Genomic DNA, 18,954 nt, shown 5'->3' with positions numbered 1-18,954 from the left:
ATTTTTATTAAATTAATCAATTACACATGCTGTTTAGTTACATGACGATATGAATGTTTTATTAATAAATGTAGCAGAAAAACAAATGTTTTTTAAAAATTATTATTATTATTTTTTTTCCTAATGGAAACATTTCAACAAAAACATACTTTCTAGGGATATTGTTTTGTTTTTCATTTCCATCCTGTTTTTTTTATTGTCTCCCTTTTGAATTTATGAGCTTGACCATCACATAATTCTGCACATACAATATTACTTAAAAAAAAGCATATTAATTCATTTGTATTTAGGTACAGAGCTAGAAAGGTACTGCATAATAGGAATGACCCATTCACAGTGTCATCTTTCAGACCTTACAAGTGTTTACATGTAAACACTATAAGCATGTTTACAGCGAGGAAAGATGTTGGCTCAGTGATAGAGGCTCGTGGTTATCTTTAGTTATCACCAAGGACAATTTTAGTTTAAAAGCATCTCTCAAGGGTGCACTGGCAACACCCTGTGACAAAAATGTAATCATCCATTGTGTGCTTTGTGTTTTTTCTCTACCAGGCTTACGTCCTGGCCAGATTTCTTGTGTTGCTGGCTGGCTTCCCTTTCCTCTGGGCTTTACTGCAGTCTGTTAGAATATAACTGCTGAAGAGAACCAAAATCCTAGCCTTATCTCACACTGCCGTCGCTTAAATATAGTTAATAAACACCATAATAATGAATAATTCTTTAGTTTCATCATGCAAGTAACAGCACTGCCACACAAGTCTGCTGTTTTGTAACTCTCTTTTACCTAAACGTACTTAAATGGTAGACACAAATTGTTTAATGATATGTTACTCTTTGACAGAGCATTGTCAGTTCTTTTTGCTGTTATCAGGAAAAAAAGTGCAGCTGAGCTTGCCGATGCGTTTGCCAACCTCTATACTATACTATACAATACGCTGTGTGTACATTAATGAGGAAAAAAAATTAACTTAAATGATTTTAGCAAATGGCTGCAATATAACAAAGAGTGAAAAATTTAAGGGGGTCTGAATACTTTCCGTACCCACTGTATATTTATGCTTTTGATATATGTAGTTGATAGCATATGTGGTTGTTTCTGTAAAAAAATTGTTTATATAATAATAAGACTTTTTTAGAGAATAGATATTAGATTATTATCCATCCATTCATCCATTTTCCAAATCACTTATTCTCTGTGGTGTTGCAGGTAAATTACTATGATTTATTTATTTTATTTTTTTGATTGTTTATTCTTGTTTTGAACATAAATCTCATTAAATTGTGTTAGATTTACACTTAAAATAAGAAACAAATTGCAGCACTTAATATCTTCTGAAATTTTGCTTCTCAAGTAAATTGAGAAGGATGTTCTGACATTTTCACTGGAAATCAAGACGGAAATATATATATATTTATTTTATACATCAATTTTTCAAACTTTTAAAAATTATTTATTTATTTTGATTGACTTTACCCTAGGTAAAGTATGTTCTTAATAAACAGTTATTTTGTACCCAGTAATAACTAAACCATGGCACATACCAGGCTGAACAAGGCGCTGAGGTGGGCGGGTCAGTGAGGTGGGTGATGAAGGACAACAAAGGATACAGGAAGAGTCAGGAAATGGAGGAGAGGTGGACAGTTATTATGAAGTGCCTGTGATATGTGACAGCCCCTGTCATCCACCATGACACATAATCTCATCAAGCCTGACAGAAAAAGGCTCTGCCGTCTAATCCATGAAGGAGAAATACTCATCACTGATCTCTATCTCACTCCGGAAGTGTGAGTTCTGTAGAGGTCACACACTGTTTAACAGACGCCCCTGCTTTAAATCGACACATCCATCCACTGGCCGAACAGGAGAAGTGGACTTTTCCCCCCTTATCTTACATCGAAACTGACAATGTGGCAGATAAAATGGGAAACGTATACTAAAATGCTCTTTACCTGCCCGGCTTTGGCGTTTTCACAGACAAAGGTCTCGTAGAAGGATGCCAACATGGGGGGGTTATCGTTGACATCCAGTACGCGGATGTACACAGGCACTCGGCTGGTCTGCTCGGGGTTGTCTAAGTGTCCTTAAAAAGATGTGACAGATGATGGTTGACTACTTGAGATGATAGAAACTCATGTTATTGGAGTCACAGGAGGAAACTGGATTTCTAATTTAAAAAAGTAAACTAATATATTTAGTCAACATAAGCTGTCATGGTAAATGAAAATGCGTAAATCTCATTGGAGAAATTTTATGCTGGATTACTTGAGTTTATCAGCCTAAATTCATTCCAAATGAACTGCGTCTGTGAGCCATGTGGAGTTACTTACTGAACTCTGTTGCGATCACTGAGATGTTGTGCCAAGCTAATTCTTCTCGGTCCAGAGGCCTCTGCAGGAATATAGATCCATTCCCAGCATAGACATCAAAAATCCGGTCAACATCTGTGTGCCGATCAATGGAGTACCTGTAATTCAAACCGTTTAGCTCAATTGTCAACAGTATGTTTTCAATATGTTTTCAACAGTTAAGTTTTTTTTTTTTGTTTTTTTTTTTCAAATAGGTCTACCAGTAATGAACTACTTTTAAATTGCATTTTAGCATGACAAAACATGTCATGTGTCAAAAGGTAAAACAATGTCACTACACATTTTGAATGAAATTGGGTCTTTTAAAGGGGTCATATGATGCGATTTCAAGTTTTCCTTTCTCTTTGGAGTGTTAAAAGCTGTTTGTGAATAAATAAGATCCCTAAAGTTGCAAAGACTAAAGTCTCAAACCCGTTTCCTAATTAGCCTCCTGATGTTCAGAGCGACAGTGTTGCTCGTGCTTCTGATGTCCCTGATAATTACCAGCCCTGAAGTCCTGTTCTGTGCTGCAGAGGGCTTTTTAATTGTGCCTCCATTCTTCGTTCTTATTTACTGTGGTCTCCGGAGGAAAAAAAACAACAACATCCATTTATAGTCCTCCTGAGCCGTCTGAATCAGCCTTATCATTAGGGCGCATTTGACAGTGATAATAAAGCATTTTCTATTTGCATGCAGGCTAAAATAATAGATTGCATTAAGAGAAACACAAAAGAGTAAGTGAGCTGAGCCCACTCTGTCCATTTAATCAGGATTAACACACAGACCTTACGCAGTTGCTAAAGCTTTGCCACTAACCATTTTCCTTCACATAAAGATAAAAAAAGTGTATCTGTCTTTGTTTTTTGAAGTTTCTGTATTGTATTTCTTGTTATTTGCATGAATCCTATCAGGAATCTTTAGAATTATGGAACAAATGTCTTGTGCAAATGTCAGACTGAGGATATTTATGCATTTACTTACATATTTTTCTATCTACTGAATGCATGCTTACTCTGCGTGAAACGAGGGGGGTTATCGTTGACATCAGTGAGGCTAATGTTTACTGTGGTGGAGCCTGTTAAGCCCCCCTTCTGGCCGGCCATGTCCTTGGCTTCGATCACCACCTGGTAGTGCTCCCTCTGCTCTCTGTCCATATCGGAAGGTCCCAAAGCTGTCCGGATTATACCTGAGAGAAAGATGGTTTATTTTAATTCGATGACATCCGATCCAGCCCAGTTCTTTACTTTAGGAGATGGACGACACTAGATCGCGGTGGCAGCTGAGTCTTGGTTGTGTTTGAACAGTGCAGAACTGTACATGCATTGAGACTGACATTTTGCCGCAGAGATTATTATACGCAGCAGCTACTGATTGAGAGCAAGTTGATCGCTGCGGGTTCTGAAGAAACAAGACCTTGGATTATTAAAAGTGGTGTTTTACAAGCTAAACCAATTTGATCGCAAGCAATTTCAGAGTAAGAAAGCGTTGGACTTGCTTGACAGTTTTGAACCAAAATAAGCGAAGTATTTTTTTCCCACAGAAAGAAATACAATATCATACAAGACATAATGTACAGGTATGAAAAGTAAACATTCAAAATAAATTATGCTTAATACAGATTAATAAATACTGTAATAAATGTATTGTTCATTGTTTATTCATGTTAGTTATTACATCAACTAACATTAACTAATGGAACCTCATTGTAAAGTGTTACCAAATTTCTTTTGTTATTGTAAATGTTTGTGATCATTGCACATGTTTTTTAACTCTAGGAAAACGGAAGCTACTGGATAATGTTAACCAATAGCCACATATCTTTTATGGGATTGAGGGATTGTTTAGTAATCTCACTTTTTGGTTTGTAACGCCCTCAGTCCCATCCTAATTTTTTTCTCATTGAAACTCCTGTTACATCACATTACAGAAGTAAAACGGCCTTCAAACAGTGATTCACGTTGACTTTGAACGTAAATCGCCTGATGTCAGACCCAAAAAAGGCGAAAGGCAAATCCATCATGTAGAGAAGAACCCAGGCCCTGCTGCTTCTTTGAATGGCACAAATGTTCCCAGATTAACCCCCACCTCTAATGAATATCCCTTTTTTCGGTCTTGGGATTTCATGTGCTCATGGGCATCATCGTTCGTGTCCCATCTGGGCTAAAGCATATCAGTGTTAAGATGGACACTAATCTGCCATGGGAGCTTTTGTGTTTCTATTTCTCTTTTGTTTAAACAAAGACCTCTGCGGGAAATGTTCCAGGGCACACATTAGCAATGATTAAGCTCGCTGGGTGAATTTGCTCGGCTAAAATGCTTGAACGACAGAGCTGCAGTACAACCCTTGCCCCACATCAAATTATACAGATACACACACTCTCTCAGCGTCTCTCTGTTCATCTCGCCATCTCTGTCTATGATATAACAGTTCAGCAGGACTGACCTGTATTTGGCTCTACTGAGAAGTATGGATGACCCTGACTGATGCTGTAGGCCAGCTTTGCACTGTAGCCAAACATTTCATCATCTGCATCCTGGGCGGTAACTTGAGTGACATAGGTGCCTGAAAAACAAGAAATCAGTTCAAGGAAGTGTTCACCTATAAACCCGAAAAATCTGTCATTATGTAGTCACTCACATGATGTTTGTTATGACTTTCGTTCTTCAGTGGAAAACAAAAAGAGGGAATATGAATGAGCTTGTTACTCTTGTCCATGACTAAAGAATTCGGACTGAAACTTTCAAGCTACAAAAAGATTTGAAAGATGAATTGAACCAATTTTTGCAAAACGTGAATGATTCATTCATGAATCTGACTGATTTGGTTTTCAAGCTCAACTCGCTGGTTCAGTAATCTAGTTGCATCAGTTAACAATTTTCCAGGGTAAGATTATCAGTGAATAATGACTAAAATGACCAAATTTACATTTACTTTTTAAAGCTTAAAAAGCTCCAGTCACAATTAATTGAACTGCATGGACTCTATTATTATTATTATTATTATTTTGGACTCTATTATTCCTTAAAATGATGATATACAGTACATACTAAAGTATGATGATACAATATTGTTTTGTATTACTTCTGCAATATGTATATACTGTAATTCATGTGGGCTCGCAAAACTTTCAAAGCTTGTTTTTGAAGCTGCCGAATCTTACCAATGTGTGACCTCTCAGGTACGGACGCTGTATAAACCTCCTTGTCAAACTTAGGCTCATTGTCATTGATGTCGTGTAGTTTCACAATAAACTCAGTCTCTGGCTCCAGTGGGAGGCCGGTCTTCTTGTCGACAGCCTGGGCTCGGAGCACGTAGAAAGGCTTCTCCTCTCTGTCCAGGCTCCTGGTAGCATGCAGATCTCCTGAGTTGACATCTATCACAAAGATCGTCCCCGCACCTTCACCTGTGAGAACGTACATAACTGTGCCGTCTCCTCTATCCATATCTGAGTGAAGCTGTTGAGAGGAAGCAATTCAAGCATTTCATCAGCACCTCCGCTCATTCTGCTGTTGATAGGGCTCATGAATATGTATTGCATTCAATATTCTGAATGTATTCAATATCCGTTGATTTTGAAGGAATAAAACAATGAAGAAATACTACAGGGGAATGTAGCAATAGACAGGTACGCCATGGTAAATATGTGAAAATGAGTCCTTGTGGAATTGAATTCTGATGGCATATCAGATGAAAGTACAACATGCTGAATGTGCAATCAAGGTGAATGCACGTCTATTACTAACAGTGATGCTGCCACATGGTATCTCTCGGTGCAACCACTTTTGTCTGATATTCAAAAGGCAAATCAAACTTTTCTGCTTCTCGTCTTTCAAAGATGTGTCTAACTGTTTTGAATTTGTGATATTTACTATTGTTAGAAGAAATGACTGAATTGATTGATAGGAACATCACACTTCAGAGCTGAAGGTGTGATGTGATTAGCTTTGACAATGACATCTGATAAGAGGAGTGAGTGAATTTCTTTCCACTTGAATGAGCTGCTTTGTTACAGTAAAATAGGGTAGTAAAATACAAAAGACCATTGAAACACAATGGCTCTTTTGCTCTTCATAATTTTCCCTCTGGACATTTTAGAAATAGCTGCTTCTACTCCACATTGACTGCTACATGATCCAGACACATAATGTCCATAGCAACAATGAGAGCTTTGTGAATTCTGCACTTACAACATCCCACATGAATAATCCAGTGGTTGGTGATCCTTTGCAAAGCTTTTGAGTCTCCAAGTCAGTGATTCTCAGACTTTTCAGGCCAAGAAGTACCTTTGATCAAATCAGAACATCCAAGTACCACCTAATAAATTCTCATCGCTGGAGTGCAAGCTTAAGGACTGTGCAAAAAAGAGAGTGCCATATTTTGATTAATATCAATATTCCTGTATAATCTCTTATCAGTTCCTTCACAGGACTTATGCAGAACAGCATTTACAATACAAACTTCAAGGATTTCAGGTTCTATTGTTGTAAATATACAAATTTTACAATTCAATTAAAACTCATTAATACTCAATATTGTATAGTATTCAAACCCATGTTTAGTATCAATAACATTTTTTTATGTTTTTGATCCTTTAGAGACCAATCATTCTAATATGCTAATTTGGTGCTCAAATGATATTTATTTTTATTAACAATGCTGAAAAGTTGTGCTGCTTAATATTATTGTGGAAATGTGATTTTAGAGAGTACAAAAGAAGAGCATTTATTCGAAATAGAAATCTTTTGTAACATTATAAATGTCTTTACTAATAAGTCACTTTTTGTCAGTTTAATGTGTCCTTGATGAATAAAAGTACAAATTTCTTTCAAAATAAAAAAATCACTTACCTTAAACATTTTGAACTTTAGTGTATATTTAGGGATGCATAATATATCTGTAGTATGTTGGTTATTGTCCATTACTTTTATTTGTTTATTTTGGTATGTTGATATTGGATATTTATTGTGAAATGCTCGTTTCCCCTATTTTTACATTTATATTACATTTGCCATCATCTAATCTTTAATAAAATTAATAATTGAATTACAGTTAAATGTATTCTTATTAATATAAAATGTTCATATTTTACAATAATTTTAGCCTTAAAATGAAAATTACGATCAACTTATCTGTATTGGTCAGATTTTTAATACTAGTGCGATTTCACATATTGAAGATTGTGTCAGATTTTTTCACTAATGTGATGCTTCTTGTGCCCCCTTGTTCTGTTTACACAGAAATTGTTTTTTAATAGAATATTTTAAATAATTAACAGGTTAAACTGATAACCTTATATTTTTAGTATTGTACATTTTAAGTTGTGTTGCCTACCAACTCAGGGCCACAGTTTGAGATCTTCTGCTATAAGTAACAGTATCAAGCTGTTATGTTTTATTCTAATCTTTGATCCTGAGCAGCTCTGAGCTTCAGATGAATTGTGAGGTACCAGGGAGGTCAGATTTCATCCTGCTCCTTATCTCAAATCCAGCAGGCTCTACGCTGGAGATCCCTACATATGACATATTAGCCTTAAAATGAAAATTACGATCAACTTATCTGTATTGGTCAGATTTTTAATACTAGTGCGATTTCACATATTGAAGATTGTGTCCGATTTTTTCACTAATGTGATGCTTCTTGTGCCCCCTTGTTCTGTTTACACAGAAATTGTTTTTTAATAGAATATTTTAAATAATTAACAGGTTAAACTGATAACCTTATATTTTTAGTATTGTACATTTTAAGTTGTGTTGCCTACCAACTCAGGGCCACAGTTTGAGATCTTCTGCTATAAGTAACAGTATCAAGCTGTTATGTTTTATTCTAATCTTTGATCCTGAGCAGCTCTGAGCTTCAGATGAAGTGTGAGGTACCAGGGAGGTCAGATTTCATCCTGCTCCTTATCTCAAATCCAGCAGGCTCTACGTTGGAGATCCCTACATATGACATAGGCACAGTTTTGATCATTCTCTGTTTATTAACCTCAGAAGACAGAATCAGAAGGAGTGATGAAACCAAATCTACCTCTGCAATCGACTCCATCAACATTACTCCAGCATTGCTCACACCACCTTTATACCGTGGAAAAGAAACACAATCTCATACCTTGCCAATGTACTGGTGATCCGTTCCTGTGTATTCCTCCTGCAGAAAAAACTGTCTCCACATCCATCCTCTTTTTGAACGTCTGAGCAACTCTTTGTCTTGCCGTCCTTCAATTTCTTTGGTTTTCCTTCGAACTGGCCCTCTTGAAAGGGCAACTGCATTCACACTCTGGTGTGCACATGCCCACAGGAGAAGTACAATCCAAGTCCTCATCTTTTCCGCTCTTAGGGTGTCTTACAGGGGGATAATGATCCTATCTGCCAAAGTTACAGAGCTCTGCAGTGCAGGTGGCAGCCACCCTCATAGTCCTTCCTGCTGCCAGCGAGCCACACAATACCTGTAATAAGAGAAAGAAAGAAATCGAAAAACAATCAGTTATTGGGCGAAGTCTCAGAGTGCTATCCCAAGGCTGCTGGCAATGCTTCTCTTTCTAATTAAAGGCAACTAGAGCTCCTGTATCATATGACAGCCATCCCCTTATTAAATATATCTTTCAATAGAAAGTTATAGAAACATTCTCCATAAGACACCAATTCCACTGCAAGTTTTGTGGCCGAGGCTCTGATATCCATATAATTGGCGTCCCACATTCATGAAGTATAAAACCAGAGGCCATTTAAAGTGCTGCAGCCATCACTATAATCACTGTTTTTTTTACTTAGCCATTAACCTCCGACTCTTAAAATACTGCAGAGTAGGCCAATGGGCAAGCTCTCACAAATCTGTAATCAATTAATCAATACGCATGCTCTCTAAATGCCCCGCTTTAAAGATCTAAACACTTGCAGTGCTATTGAATTCAGCTGCCCCTAAAAAAACAACAACAACCCAACAACCAATCTGTGTTGGGTTTTATCAGCATGCATGGTCACAATAGCCTGCTGGCTCTGAACTGACCTGCTGGAATGACAGTCTGAGAGACAAAAGCATCCTGCCACCACATAATAATCAGAAATCAGCACGTTTCCTGTTTCCACATCAATCTATGGCTTTGTCTGCGACTGAACGCCTGCCCTCGCTCCCTCTCGCACTTTATCAAGCAGATTGCAAATGTGATTGCGCAAAGTGGTGAAGGGGAGACGCTGGCCTCTCAATGAATCGCATTTAAGTACCTCTGGTTTTTTGATTTACAATATTGCTTGCGACATTCGCTCACCTCTCTCCGTCAGTGTAAAAATGCATCAGGTCAACATCGCCCTTCATCCGGGATGAGCGACGGTTGAGGGCCAGCGATTCAGATGGAAATGCACAATTGCAATGCCGAATTGACTTTTGTAGTTCCGTGCGTGACTTAAATGGTGCCGCTATTCCCCTAATAGCACTTTCCATTAGCTCCATTATGTTCTGCTTTATGAATTGGCCTAATTGAATGAGGTAACAATAGATAGCGCAGGATATTGATTTGCTGTCAAAGTCAATGAGCTATAAATTGTCATGGGAGCTCTACGTATGTATAAATATAAGTGTGCACATGATTTTATCTGTGTATTTCAGTACAAACAGGAAAGCGAAATGGGAAATGTGGGCCCTGTTATGTCCAACAATTGTAGTTTATGGATTCTGCTCTTTAATGAATTTCAGCCACCCAAAACTCCTGGGCAAAGAGAGCGGGCTCCTGGAGCACATTAGTCAAACTCAGGCAGCCATTTTGCTCAGCTCTGTGACCTGGCAAATCCCTTGACACAGTCCTGCCGGGGGAACTCAGCTGGATCTAAAGCGGTTTTGTTACATGGTGTGTCAGAGTGAACAGACAGTTTCCAGCACAAAATGTCTGCTTGTTCATTTACAAGTCCATCCTGCTGAGATGGAGATGGATAGTGAAGGATGAAAATTGCCCTGCTGTCCTTAAATATAAGCACAAACCTAGGAGAACTCAATGGGACACTATGGTTTCACACAGCACTTCATTTTACAGGCTCACTGTTGTGTCATTTTGACACATGCGGATCCCCAACTACGGACTCTTTATGTCAGTCTTATACCGTGAAAGTCATGACTGAGTACCTTAAAAGGATAATTCAGACAAAATGAAAAATCTGTCATCATTTACAGTACTCACCCTTATGTCATTCCAAACCTAGGTTAGCAAAAAAAGCAAAAAAATAAATAAATAACTGAGAAAACTTAAACTAAATAATATTTAGTTTTAGCTTCTGTTGCAGCATGTTCTTAAACCTTCAACTCCACATTACCATAAAGTAAAGGTGCCACTAGAGGGTGATAATACAAATGTCTATTAACCTCATTTTGCATGACTGCTTTTCTTCTGTAAAAATGCAAAAAAATATAATTTTGGGGGAAAAAAGTTGAATGTTGGACCCCAACGATCCTTAAAATATTTTCTTTTGTGATTCACAGAAGAATAGTCTATGATATATAGTTAATTAATATTTGCTTCACTTATGATATAATTTTGACACTGGAACTTTTAAAAAATATTTTTTTCTTATTCCTTAATTTTATTAAAATGTGATAATCCCCATAATTTTTCTGATTTTAAAATTAATTTAAAAACAGAACTTTACTTATTTACCTATTATGCCATTTTTAGGTTTCCTAATATTGTTTTGGGAGTCTCCTACAATAGGTTTACATACATGCAAGGTCAAAAAATACGTCCGTTTTAGCCACAGATTCTTTGCAGCCTTATTTTTTGGAAGTGAAAATAAAACAAATTTGCTTTCACAGAGTAGGACACAGTGTGTTCTTGACACGAACAAGCTACAGTGTTTGAGGGTGGGTCAAGTTGTTCGCAGTCGACCAACGTAGAACATAGGTGGGCATTATGCAAATCTGTTACCCCGTGACGTGTAGCCGTCACGGAAGTGGGATTCAAATTACTGACGACTCGTTTAGGCTGTTCAGAGTCAATTCTTTCTTTTGGGAGACAATAGCTTTATTTATCGTGCACTTTCAGCTTTACAACTTTGCAGATTGTTTACATTTACATACAGCTACATTACACACTGCATAAAAGGCAATATTCAAAATGGCATGGCACAGCATGGTGAAAATAAATGCTAAAAATAAGACTTCTTTTTAATGTATATTTTAACCCTCTGGTGTTGTTCAGTTGCCTGCTTGAGCGACTGGAAGCTGGAGATTACAGTTTATACATTTTTAAAAATATATATTTTTTTTTTACACTAACCCATCGTTTCGCTTCAGAAGGCCTTTTTTTGACACCCCTGAGCCGTGTGGAGTAGTTTTATGGATGCAGGTTTTTAGGCTTCAAAATCAGGGGCACCATTCACTGCCATTATAAAGCTTGGAAGAGCCAGGATAATTTTAAATATAACTGCGATTGTGTTCGTCTGAAAGAGGAATGTCAGATATGCCTAGGATGCCCTGAGGGTAAGTTATGGGCTAATTTTCATTTTTGGGTTAACTATCCCTTTAACCTGGCTGTATATAGATATATACCGGATCCATTCAGAAATATTAAACAGAGCAAAACACAAATTTAAAAAGTAAATAAAAACATTCTGAATTTGTCGAATATGGTGATCTGTAGGCAGCTCGACATCACCAGTGAACATATCCTCTGTCAGAGTGAGTATTCATGCCCATATGTATATAAACACCATTGACCATCGCAAACTCCTATAATAACACGCTTCTTCATCGAGTGTCCTTTATAAAACATTTGCCAGACATGCGAAAATACTAAAATGTGCTCGTGCAATAAGCTATCAGAGAGTGCACATACACGGTCTGTTTATTTGCACATTAATAATAACGCGCCTGTCTAATAATGTACAACTCCTGTATGTCACTGCAATCGTCTTTACCTCCATTACAGTCGTCATCCATCTAAACTTCACTGGTTTGCTTTATTCGGCCCATACAGACTAGTCTTGACTTCATATTTCTTATTTATAGATGTATGTTTGTTCCCACCAATCGCTGCACAAGTTAAGGTTACGTATGATGGCGAAATTACGTTAGTGCTAGCCCTCCCGGAACTCATAGAGATTGCATTGCAGTGCCTGCAGTTCGAAAAAAAAAAAAAATCTTTGTATGGAAGTCTATGAGAACACTCTGGGCGATTCTCGGTCAGAGAGAAATCGCCCAAAAAGGGGCAGTACTCCACAGAACATGACTTGATGCTGATTGGACTATATATCCAGAGGCAGAACAGTCTAGAACAGTGACAGCTGTGATAGAAAACAAATCCCTCTCTTTCGCACTCTGGTGGTGCATCGCCCAATCGCCCCCCAGTGTGACCCCCAAATGAACAATACCAGAGAAAAGGGCAAACAAGTGAGTGTATTATGTTCCAGGATTTAGAAAACTTTGTTATGTTAGTACCCACTGGTTATTTTATTATCATTATAACATGAACATGATCAAACTGAAAAAAAAAAAAAGTTAATTATAAAAGATTTTGGCAAACTTCACAATTACCTTAAAGGTGCAGTGTGTAATTTCGTTGTCACTAGGCATCACTGAAATGGAACTGCAAAAATAATTACAGTTTTCCTAAAAATTCTACCTGTCAGAGATTGGTCAAAAGTCCTGCCCCAAACACCATTGGTTGAGTCACTGTTGCTGTGTCAGGCTGGTGCAGAAGCTTAAACAACCAATGTTTTGAAAGCACCACACAGTTTCAGAGAAATCAACCCACATACAGTAGAATAAATTACACACATAACCTGACTCTGCTATACTAGCATGTTTACATATTTCATGTTTCAATTAATGCAACGATAAAGTAATTAACTCACCGGGTGCCTGGCATAAACAGGACCACAGTTGTCTGCTATCCAAAACACAGACAAAACAAATTAACCTCAATGGCACCTCACTTACGTCTGCCTGAACGTTATCTGCTGTTATTTTCAGATCAGACAATTTACCATGCAGTCTGACCTTGAGACATCAGATGTCCTATATTTTTGACTTTGTTTTTCTTTATCTTTCAAAGACACAGTCCCCTCAGAAGCCCTTCGGGAATGTGAGCGAGGCGGGGGCTGACAGGTGAGGGAGGAAGAGGAAGACCGGCGACACCTGTGGAGGACGTGGGGAGTCGGTCAGGCGGCACGAAGCGGGAAAGAGAAAGAGAGAGAGAGGCGGGGCCTCGAGAGCGGCCCTCGCTGAAAGCTCTGCCACACTGCAGACAGCCACAGCAGCCCTGATAAGTCCCACAGGGGCAATTAGGAGTATTTGACACAAATAAACTACAATAGCAACACATGCACTATTAGTATTATCATTAATGATATTAATATGATAAAATATAAATTTGCTATAATAATAATATAAAATTATAATGCATATCATTTTGCTATAATAATACATTGTATTTATATTTATTATTATAAATGTATATTTTATATCATTTTTAATTTATATAAACAGAGCTAGCTAATGCCACACACTGTCTCCGGGCTCTCTATTAAAATGAATAAGGCACCGGACCACCACCCATTACCTAGAAAGACTAGACGCCACGGCTATTAAATAGGTCATTCTTGTTTGCATAGCCAAGGTACATGATATAGCGTCTCATGATAGCAATAGCATCAATGTTTGATTTTTCTGAGTTGTGCGAATCACTTATTTATTTATTTTTTTTTGCCTCAGCTAAGAAATTTTCGCGTAGCTTCTGGCTATATCACATCTTAGTGAAAACACTAAGAGAAAACTCTCCAGCTAGTACTCATCTCGCTCGGGCAAATGGTAGGAGACATGTGCCATGTTTGATTGCGGTTCTCTTCCTACCACTGAGCAACAGTGCATGAGAGGCAAAGTCGAGATCAGGTGAACACAAATTCAGTCAGGGTGGCACACTTAAACAGATTCAAGCTCCTCTTCGGTCCGTTCGGGTGCACTTGCCTGCCAAGCAGCATATCCGTGTCATTCCCGAGGGCATAGTGGGTAATCAATATATATTGATTTGTCTGTTTGGGGGAAAAGGGCTGTCTAGACAGCTGGGTTTTCAAATGCTAAGGTATCACTTATCCTGCAACACTCTAGCTCGGCTGTAAGCGATGATTGATTTATTCATTTTAGACATATGTTTTTTCCCAACTCTGACCTACCCTACATTTTGCCAGGGCTATTTATACACATCACTTGAGGTTAAAAGGCAATAACACATTTACCTGACAGCAAGAAGGCTAAGATGTGGAATAAATCGGTGATGGGAAGGTAAATACTGTGCTGTTTTTGCAGCTGACACAACCAAAATTACTGAGTATAATATAACAGCACAAAATCGATTGATATACTGTTTTTATGATCAATAGTGAAGGATTATTTTAATGAATGAAGTATCCAATAACTGAAATTCAAAACTAAATTTAAATTATTGTTTTACTACTGCTATTTGACACAAATAAACTACAATAGCAACACATGCACTATTAGTATTATCATTAATGATATTAATATGATAAAATATAAATTTGCTATAATAATAATATAAAATTATAATGCATATCATTTTGCTATAATAATACATTGTATTTATATTTATTATTATAAATGTATATTTTATATCATTTTTAATTTATATTTTTTTCACTATAATTATTGTAATTATTAGTTTATTTTTAAGCTACACATTTCTAACATGAAGAATGAATGGCTGTTATTTGAAAAAAGGTGATTAATAATCCAAATAACACATTCAAATTCATTACCTACTGGTGGGTGCTGTTCTACAGAGACTTGCCAAATAGACCCATTGTTAAATAACTCCTATATGATTAAGTTGAAAAGTATGAAAAGTATAAGTATCGGTCAAAACCGATTATCTCTATACATACAGTCTCTACACATAAAGAGTCACTTGTTAAGACACAGCACACCCGGCATGTGACTAGATTGCTGGAAGTACTTAACCAATGGGGTTAACGAACAACAGACTTAATCCTCAAGCCTCGACCCTACAAGACACAAGCGCCCCTCGACTCTCCGTCATAATCTCCCTGGCAACATGTGCGCCTTAATCTGAACAGTAGGAGATCATGGTTTCAAATGTTGGAGGTCTTTTTTTGCTCAATGGGATGGCCATGTGCACACCAACACAATTAGTGTCAGGGAGCGCTGCCCGTACCAGATGGGTCCTCTTAATTACGTAACGAGAGAGGCCATAATGTGATCTGGAAGCAATGTTGTGCCACTGACTTCGAATCTGCTTTTCCTGGTCGGCCATAATGACGGTGAAAGCGTGTGTTTTTGCCGCACAAATTGCCTGGAGCAGACCGCACTGTGTGGTGAATTAAAGCAATTTAGCCAAACCTGCTAAAATCAAATGTTCCTCAAATCCCCATTTAGCCGCATACCATTCATTTGCTCACGAGAGCGTCGCGTGATAGACTGCAGCTTGCCCTTCCTTTGTCGATTCATGCAGACTGTTGAAATAGATAGCACAAAACACCAGTTAACCTTTGTGTCAGTGTGGCCCTAGCGTTTACAGTGGATCTGGAAAGGTTTCTTTAGGGTTCCCCTCATGAGGCACAGGAGAAGCCGTGGGAACCGCAGTTTTACGGCCTGTGTAAAGAGCTCCACGAGAGCCTACGAGACAGCAGCCTCCCTTCAGCATTGTGATTCAGCCCTGGAATGCAGCTCCCATTGCAATGCAAATGTATCCACGTCTGGTTGTTTTGTCCGCACGCTTTTACGTGCGTATTTGTTTACTTGTCACTTCCACGACTGACAAATACGCAAATCACATACACTGTGCTAATAGAGTTTGCAGAGGCTGTCAAAGTCAAACAGACAGTTTCTCGTATCATAGTTGATATTTATTGTGTGTTCTACCCTGAAGGCCCTTTTACAACTTGACAATGCCATTAACTCATCCTCAGACTCACAATATCTTGTAATATTTACCTTGGTAAACACAAGAGACTGTGACGTGGTTGTTTAACCCACAGACTATGTTTCAATTTACGGCCGGGATTTACATGAAGGTATCTAAATGGAACCGTTCCTGGCTTAGGTCGTAATTCATTGTGTTGTTTTATGCCTCTAACCCTTGCTTTGTAGTAGAAGCCTTAAAGACAGGATTTTACAATCAAGGTAACAATGCTTCCATTTCAAAAGGTCACAAGAAGTTATCTCGATTGCAATCACAACAAACTCTGACATTTGATTCTGCTTCTTTGTTGATATTATAGTTCAGGCCCCACACGACAAGTAAAGAAAAAGTATATATCAATGGAAATAATCGATAATGACATTTATTGACATTAACAAGCACAGCAATACAATTGAAAATCCCAACGCTCTGTGACCACAAATAAATGAACACTGTGAGTGGCAACTGGAAAATTCTTCGTATTAAAAGCCACCGTATATGCCAAAGGCAAACAAAGAGCAAAGGTTAAAGGCTGTTGATTAAAACTGACTTTTTTCATATTTATTTTCTTTTTTTGCACTTGGGTATAAAACGCTTAAATCTTTTTCAACGCCGATAAGATAAGCCAATAATATATAGTTTGTCAAAATAAATTAAAAACAATACCAAAAATCAATAGTTTTAATGCTACAAGTGGATTTATCAATATTGCATATTACAATGAAAACGAAAAATGGAAATACATTTTAAGATTTGCTAAAGAACACATTTAACAATTGTATCAAAATATTAAAATTTTAAGGATTAACTTTAAGTGAGTGTTAAATGACGGAAAAGATGATCTTAATAAACAAGTATGAGAATTTAGCATACACAATTAATTATAAAAATAACTGGTATATTATATAACAGTTTGTCTAAATTATTAAAAATAAACTAAAAACTAAAATACTTTTAAGTGAGTTTATAAATACTCTCTTGTGTATTATAATGAATATGAAAAGTGGATATACATTTTGATATTTGCTAAAGATTAACTTAAAATGAGAATTAGATGATGGCAAAGGTAATCTACGTGGAAAAATATGAGAATGAGCATGAATGATCATTTACAATTAAATATGCAATATCAACTGATTAGATAGATAGATACTGTAGATAGATAGATAGATAGATAGATAAACGAGAACTGATTAAATACCAAGATATTGTGCATATACCTACTTCTATTACAAAATAAATTTGTTTATCCTTTCCATAACAGACTGAATCACATTTACCATTTAATACATCAGCTATACAGTAATCTGTATGTGGTTTGTATTTCTTGCACTTTGCTCTTGGGGCTTGTGCCCTTTTTGTGACCACATTCTGACTGTGTCGTCTTCCATGTAATAACTATTTGCTTTTAGGCCATGCTGCTTGTATGATAGTTTGTTTTTCCAAGGGTAAATATATCAGTATCGCAGTTTCAGTGCGAGATGTCACCGGCTGAAAATATCCAGGCTAGATTGTCTGACCAATCTAGGTTTGAGACAACCGTAATTCCTCAACAGAATGGATGCTGGTGTAATTCATATCACACACATGCAGGACAGGTTCAAAAATTGGAGAGCTGTAACACATTCTGCCTCATTTTGGACTGACTTGTACGTAATAGGAGAAAGCAATCAATTGAAAGAACCATGACAACTGAGAAGAACATTAATGACATTAGGCCTATTATTGTGCCTGAAAGTGGACTACATGATTGGATGCTGCCTGCACAGATAGCCAATTTTTGACAATTCAGCGCTGGTGAGTAATTAGGTGCCGCCGCCACATATTGTGGACACAGTTTCAACTTCCAAAGGGAGGAAGTTCCTCAGTTATGCAAATCTAGACTGTATTACAAGAGGCTATGCTGAAGGAGATACATGTGCGTTAGAGTTCAATGAGCTATATTTCAAACACCAGTCACCAGATAATTAGCCACACGCAAATTTTCCATGCAACTGGGACTTGTTCTCTCCTAGTGTAACATGGTGGACATCTGGAGACAGTTAGAGATGTCTTATATATGACTATAAAAAATTGATCGAGAGGACCCGTGTATCCCTGCGTACATGGGTGGAGAACTCGTCTTCGACATGAACCAGCCAGAGCGGATCATATCAGCAGAGACAGCCGAGCTGAGCAAGTCACTGCAAACATGAATCAAAAGTCACTTCAAACACGAATCAAAACCGTTGAGGAAGATTTTCGATTAAAGGCTCTCCAGTCTCACGAAAACTGCATTTCTGTGCTAATGACAACACTGAAAATGAACATTATTTTTATGGTGTATGACTGTAAAAATACTACAGTAAAAAAAAATGTTACTTGGTTAACAATAAGTTTCCTTACTCTATGGTACATTTAATGCAATTTTACAGTAAACTACTTTTACAAGTACAGTTTTTGGAATGGAAAAAGAACAAGTAATCTTATAATTGACAATGAAAAATTTAAATTCTCACTTGGCATTTGTGCTCAGTTTCATGTATCTTGTGTGTGTGTTTTTTTTTTGTTGTTAATTTTGTTTAACAAAAAAAACGTCTCGGTTACGTATGGTAACCCCTCGTTCCCTGAAGGAGGGAACGGAGACGTCACGTCGGATGACCGACGAAATTGGGATCTCGCTTAGAGGGACCAATCTACTTCGAGTGTAAAC

The 18,954-nt window shown here is 37.4% G+C and overlaps 1 protein-coding gene across 1 annotated transcript in view; it reads right to left on the bottom strand.

Annotated features, from left to right (window-relative positions):
- The window catches only part of LOC107714824 (cadherin-6-like), a 33,790-nt gene that overhangs the window by 9,033 nt on the left and 5,803 nt on the right, over positions 1–18,954 (bottom strand). Inside the window, exons 2-7 of the mRNA XM_016520787.1 lie at positions 8,453–8,789; positions 5,508–5,802; positions 4,790–4,909; positions 3,359–3,532; positions 2,329–2,514; positions 1,951–2,081 (exon numbers count right to left, since the gene is read on the bottom strand). Coding sequence (XP_016376273.1) covers positions 1,951–2,081; positions 2,329–2,514; positions 3,359–3,532; positions 4,790–4,909; positions 5,508–5,802; positions 8,453–8,665 — 1,119 coding nt within the window. The 5' untranslated portion in view covers positions 8,666–8,789. The remainder of the gene's footprint in view (positions 1–1,950; positions 2,082–2,328; positions 2,515–3,358; positions 3,533–4,789; positions 4,910–5,507; positions 5,803–8,452; positions 8,790–18,954) is intronic.

The sequence above is a fragment of the Sinocyclocheilus rhinocerous genome, unplaced genomic scaffold (genome assembly GCF_001515625.1).
Source record: "Sinocyclocheilus rhinocerous isolate Xijiao unplaced genomic scaffold, SAMN03320098_v1.1 scaffold1350, whole genome shotgun sequence".
Taxonomy (NCBI): Eukaryota; Metazoa; Chordata; class Actinopteri; order Cypriniformes; family Cyprinidae; genus Sinocyclocheilus; species Sinocyclocheilus rhinocerous.
The sequence above is the reverse complement of the archived record's forward strand: the minus strand, read 5'-3'. Positions and strand labels throughout refer to the sequence as shown.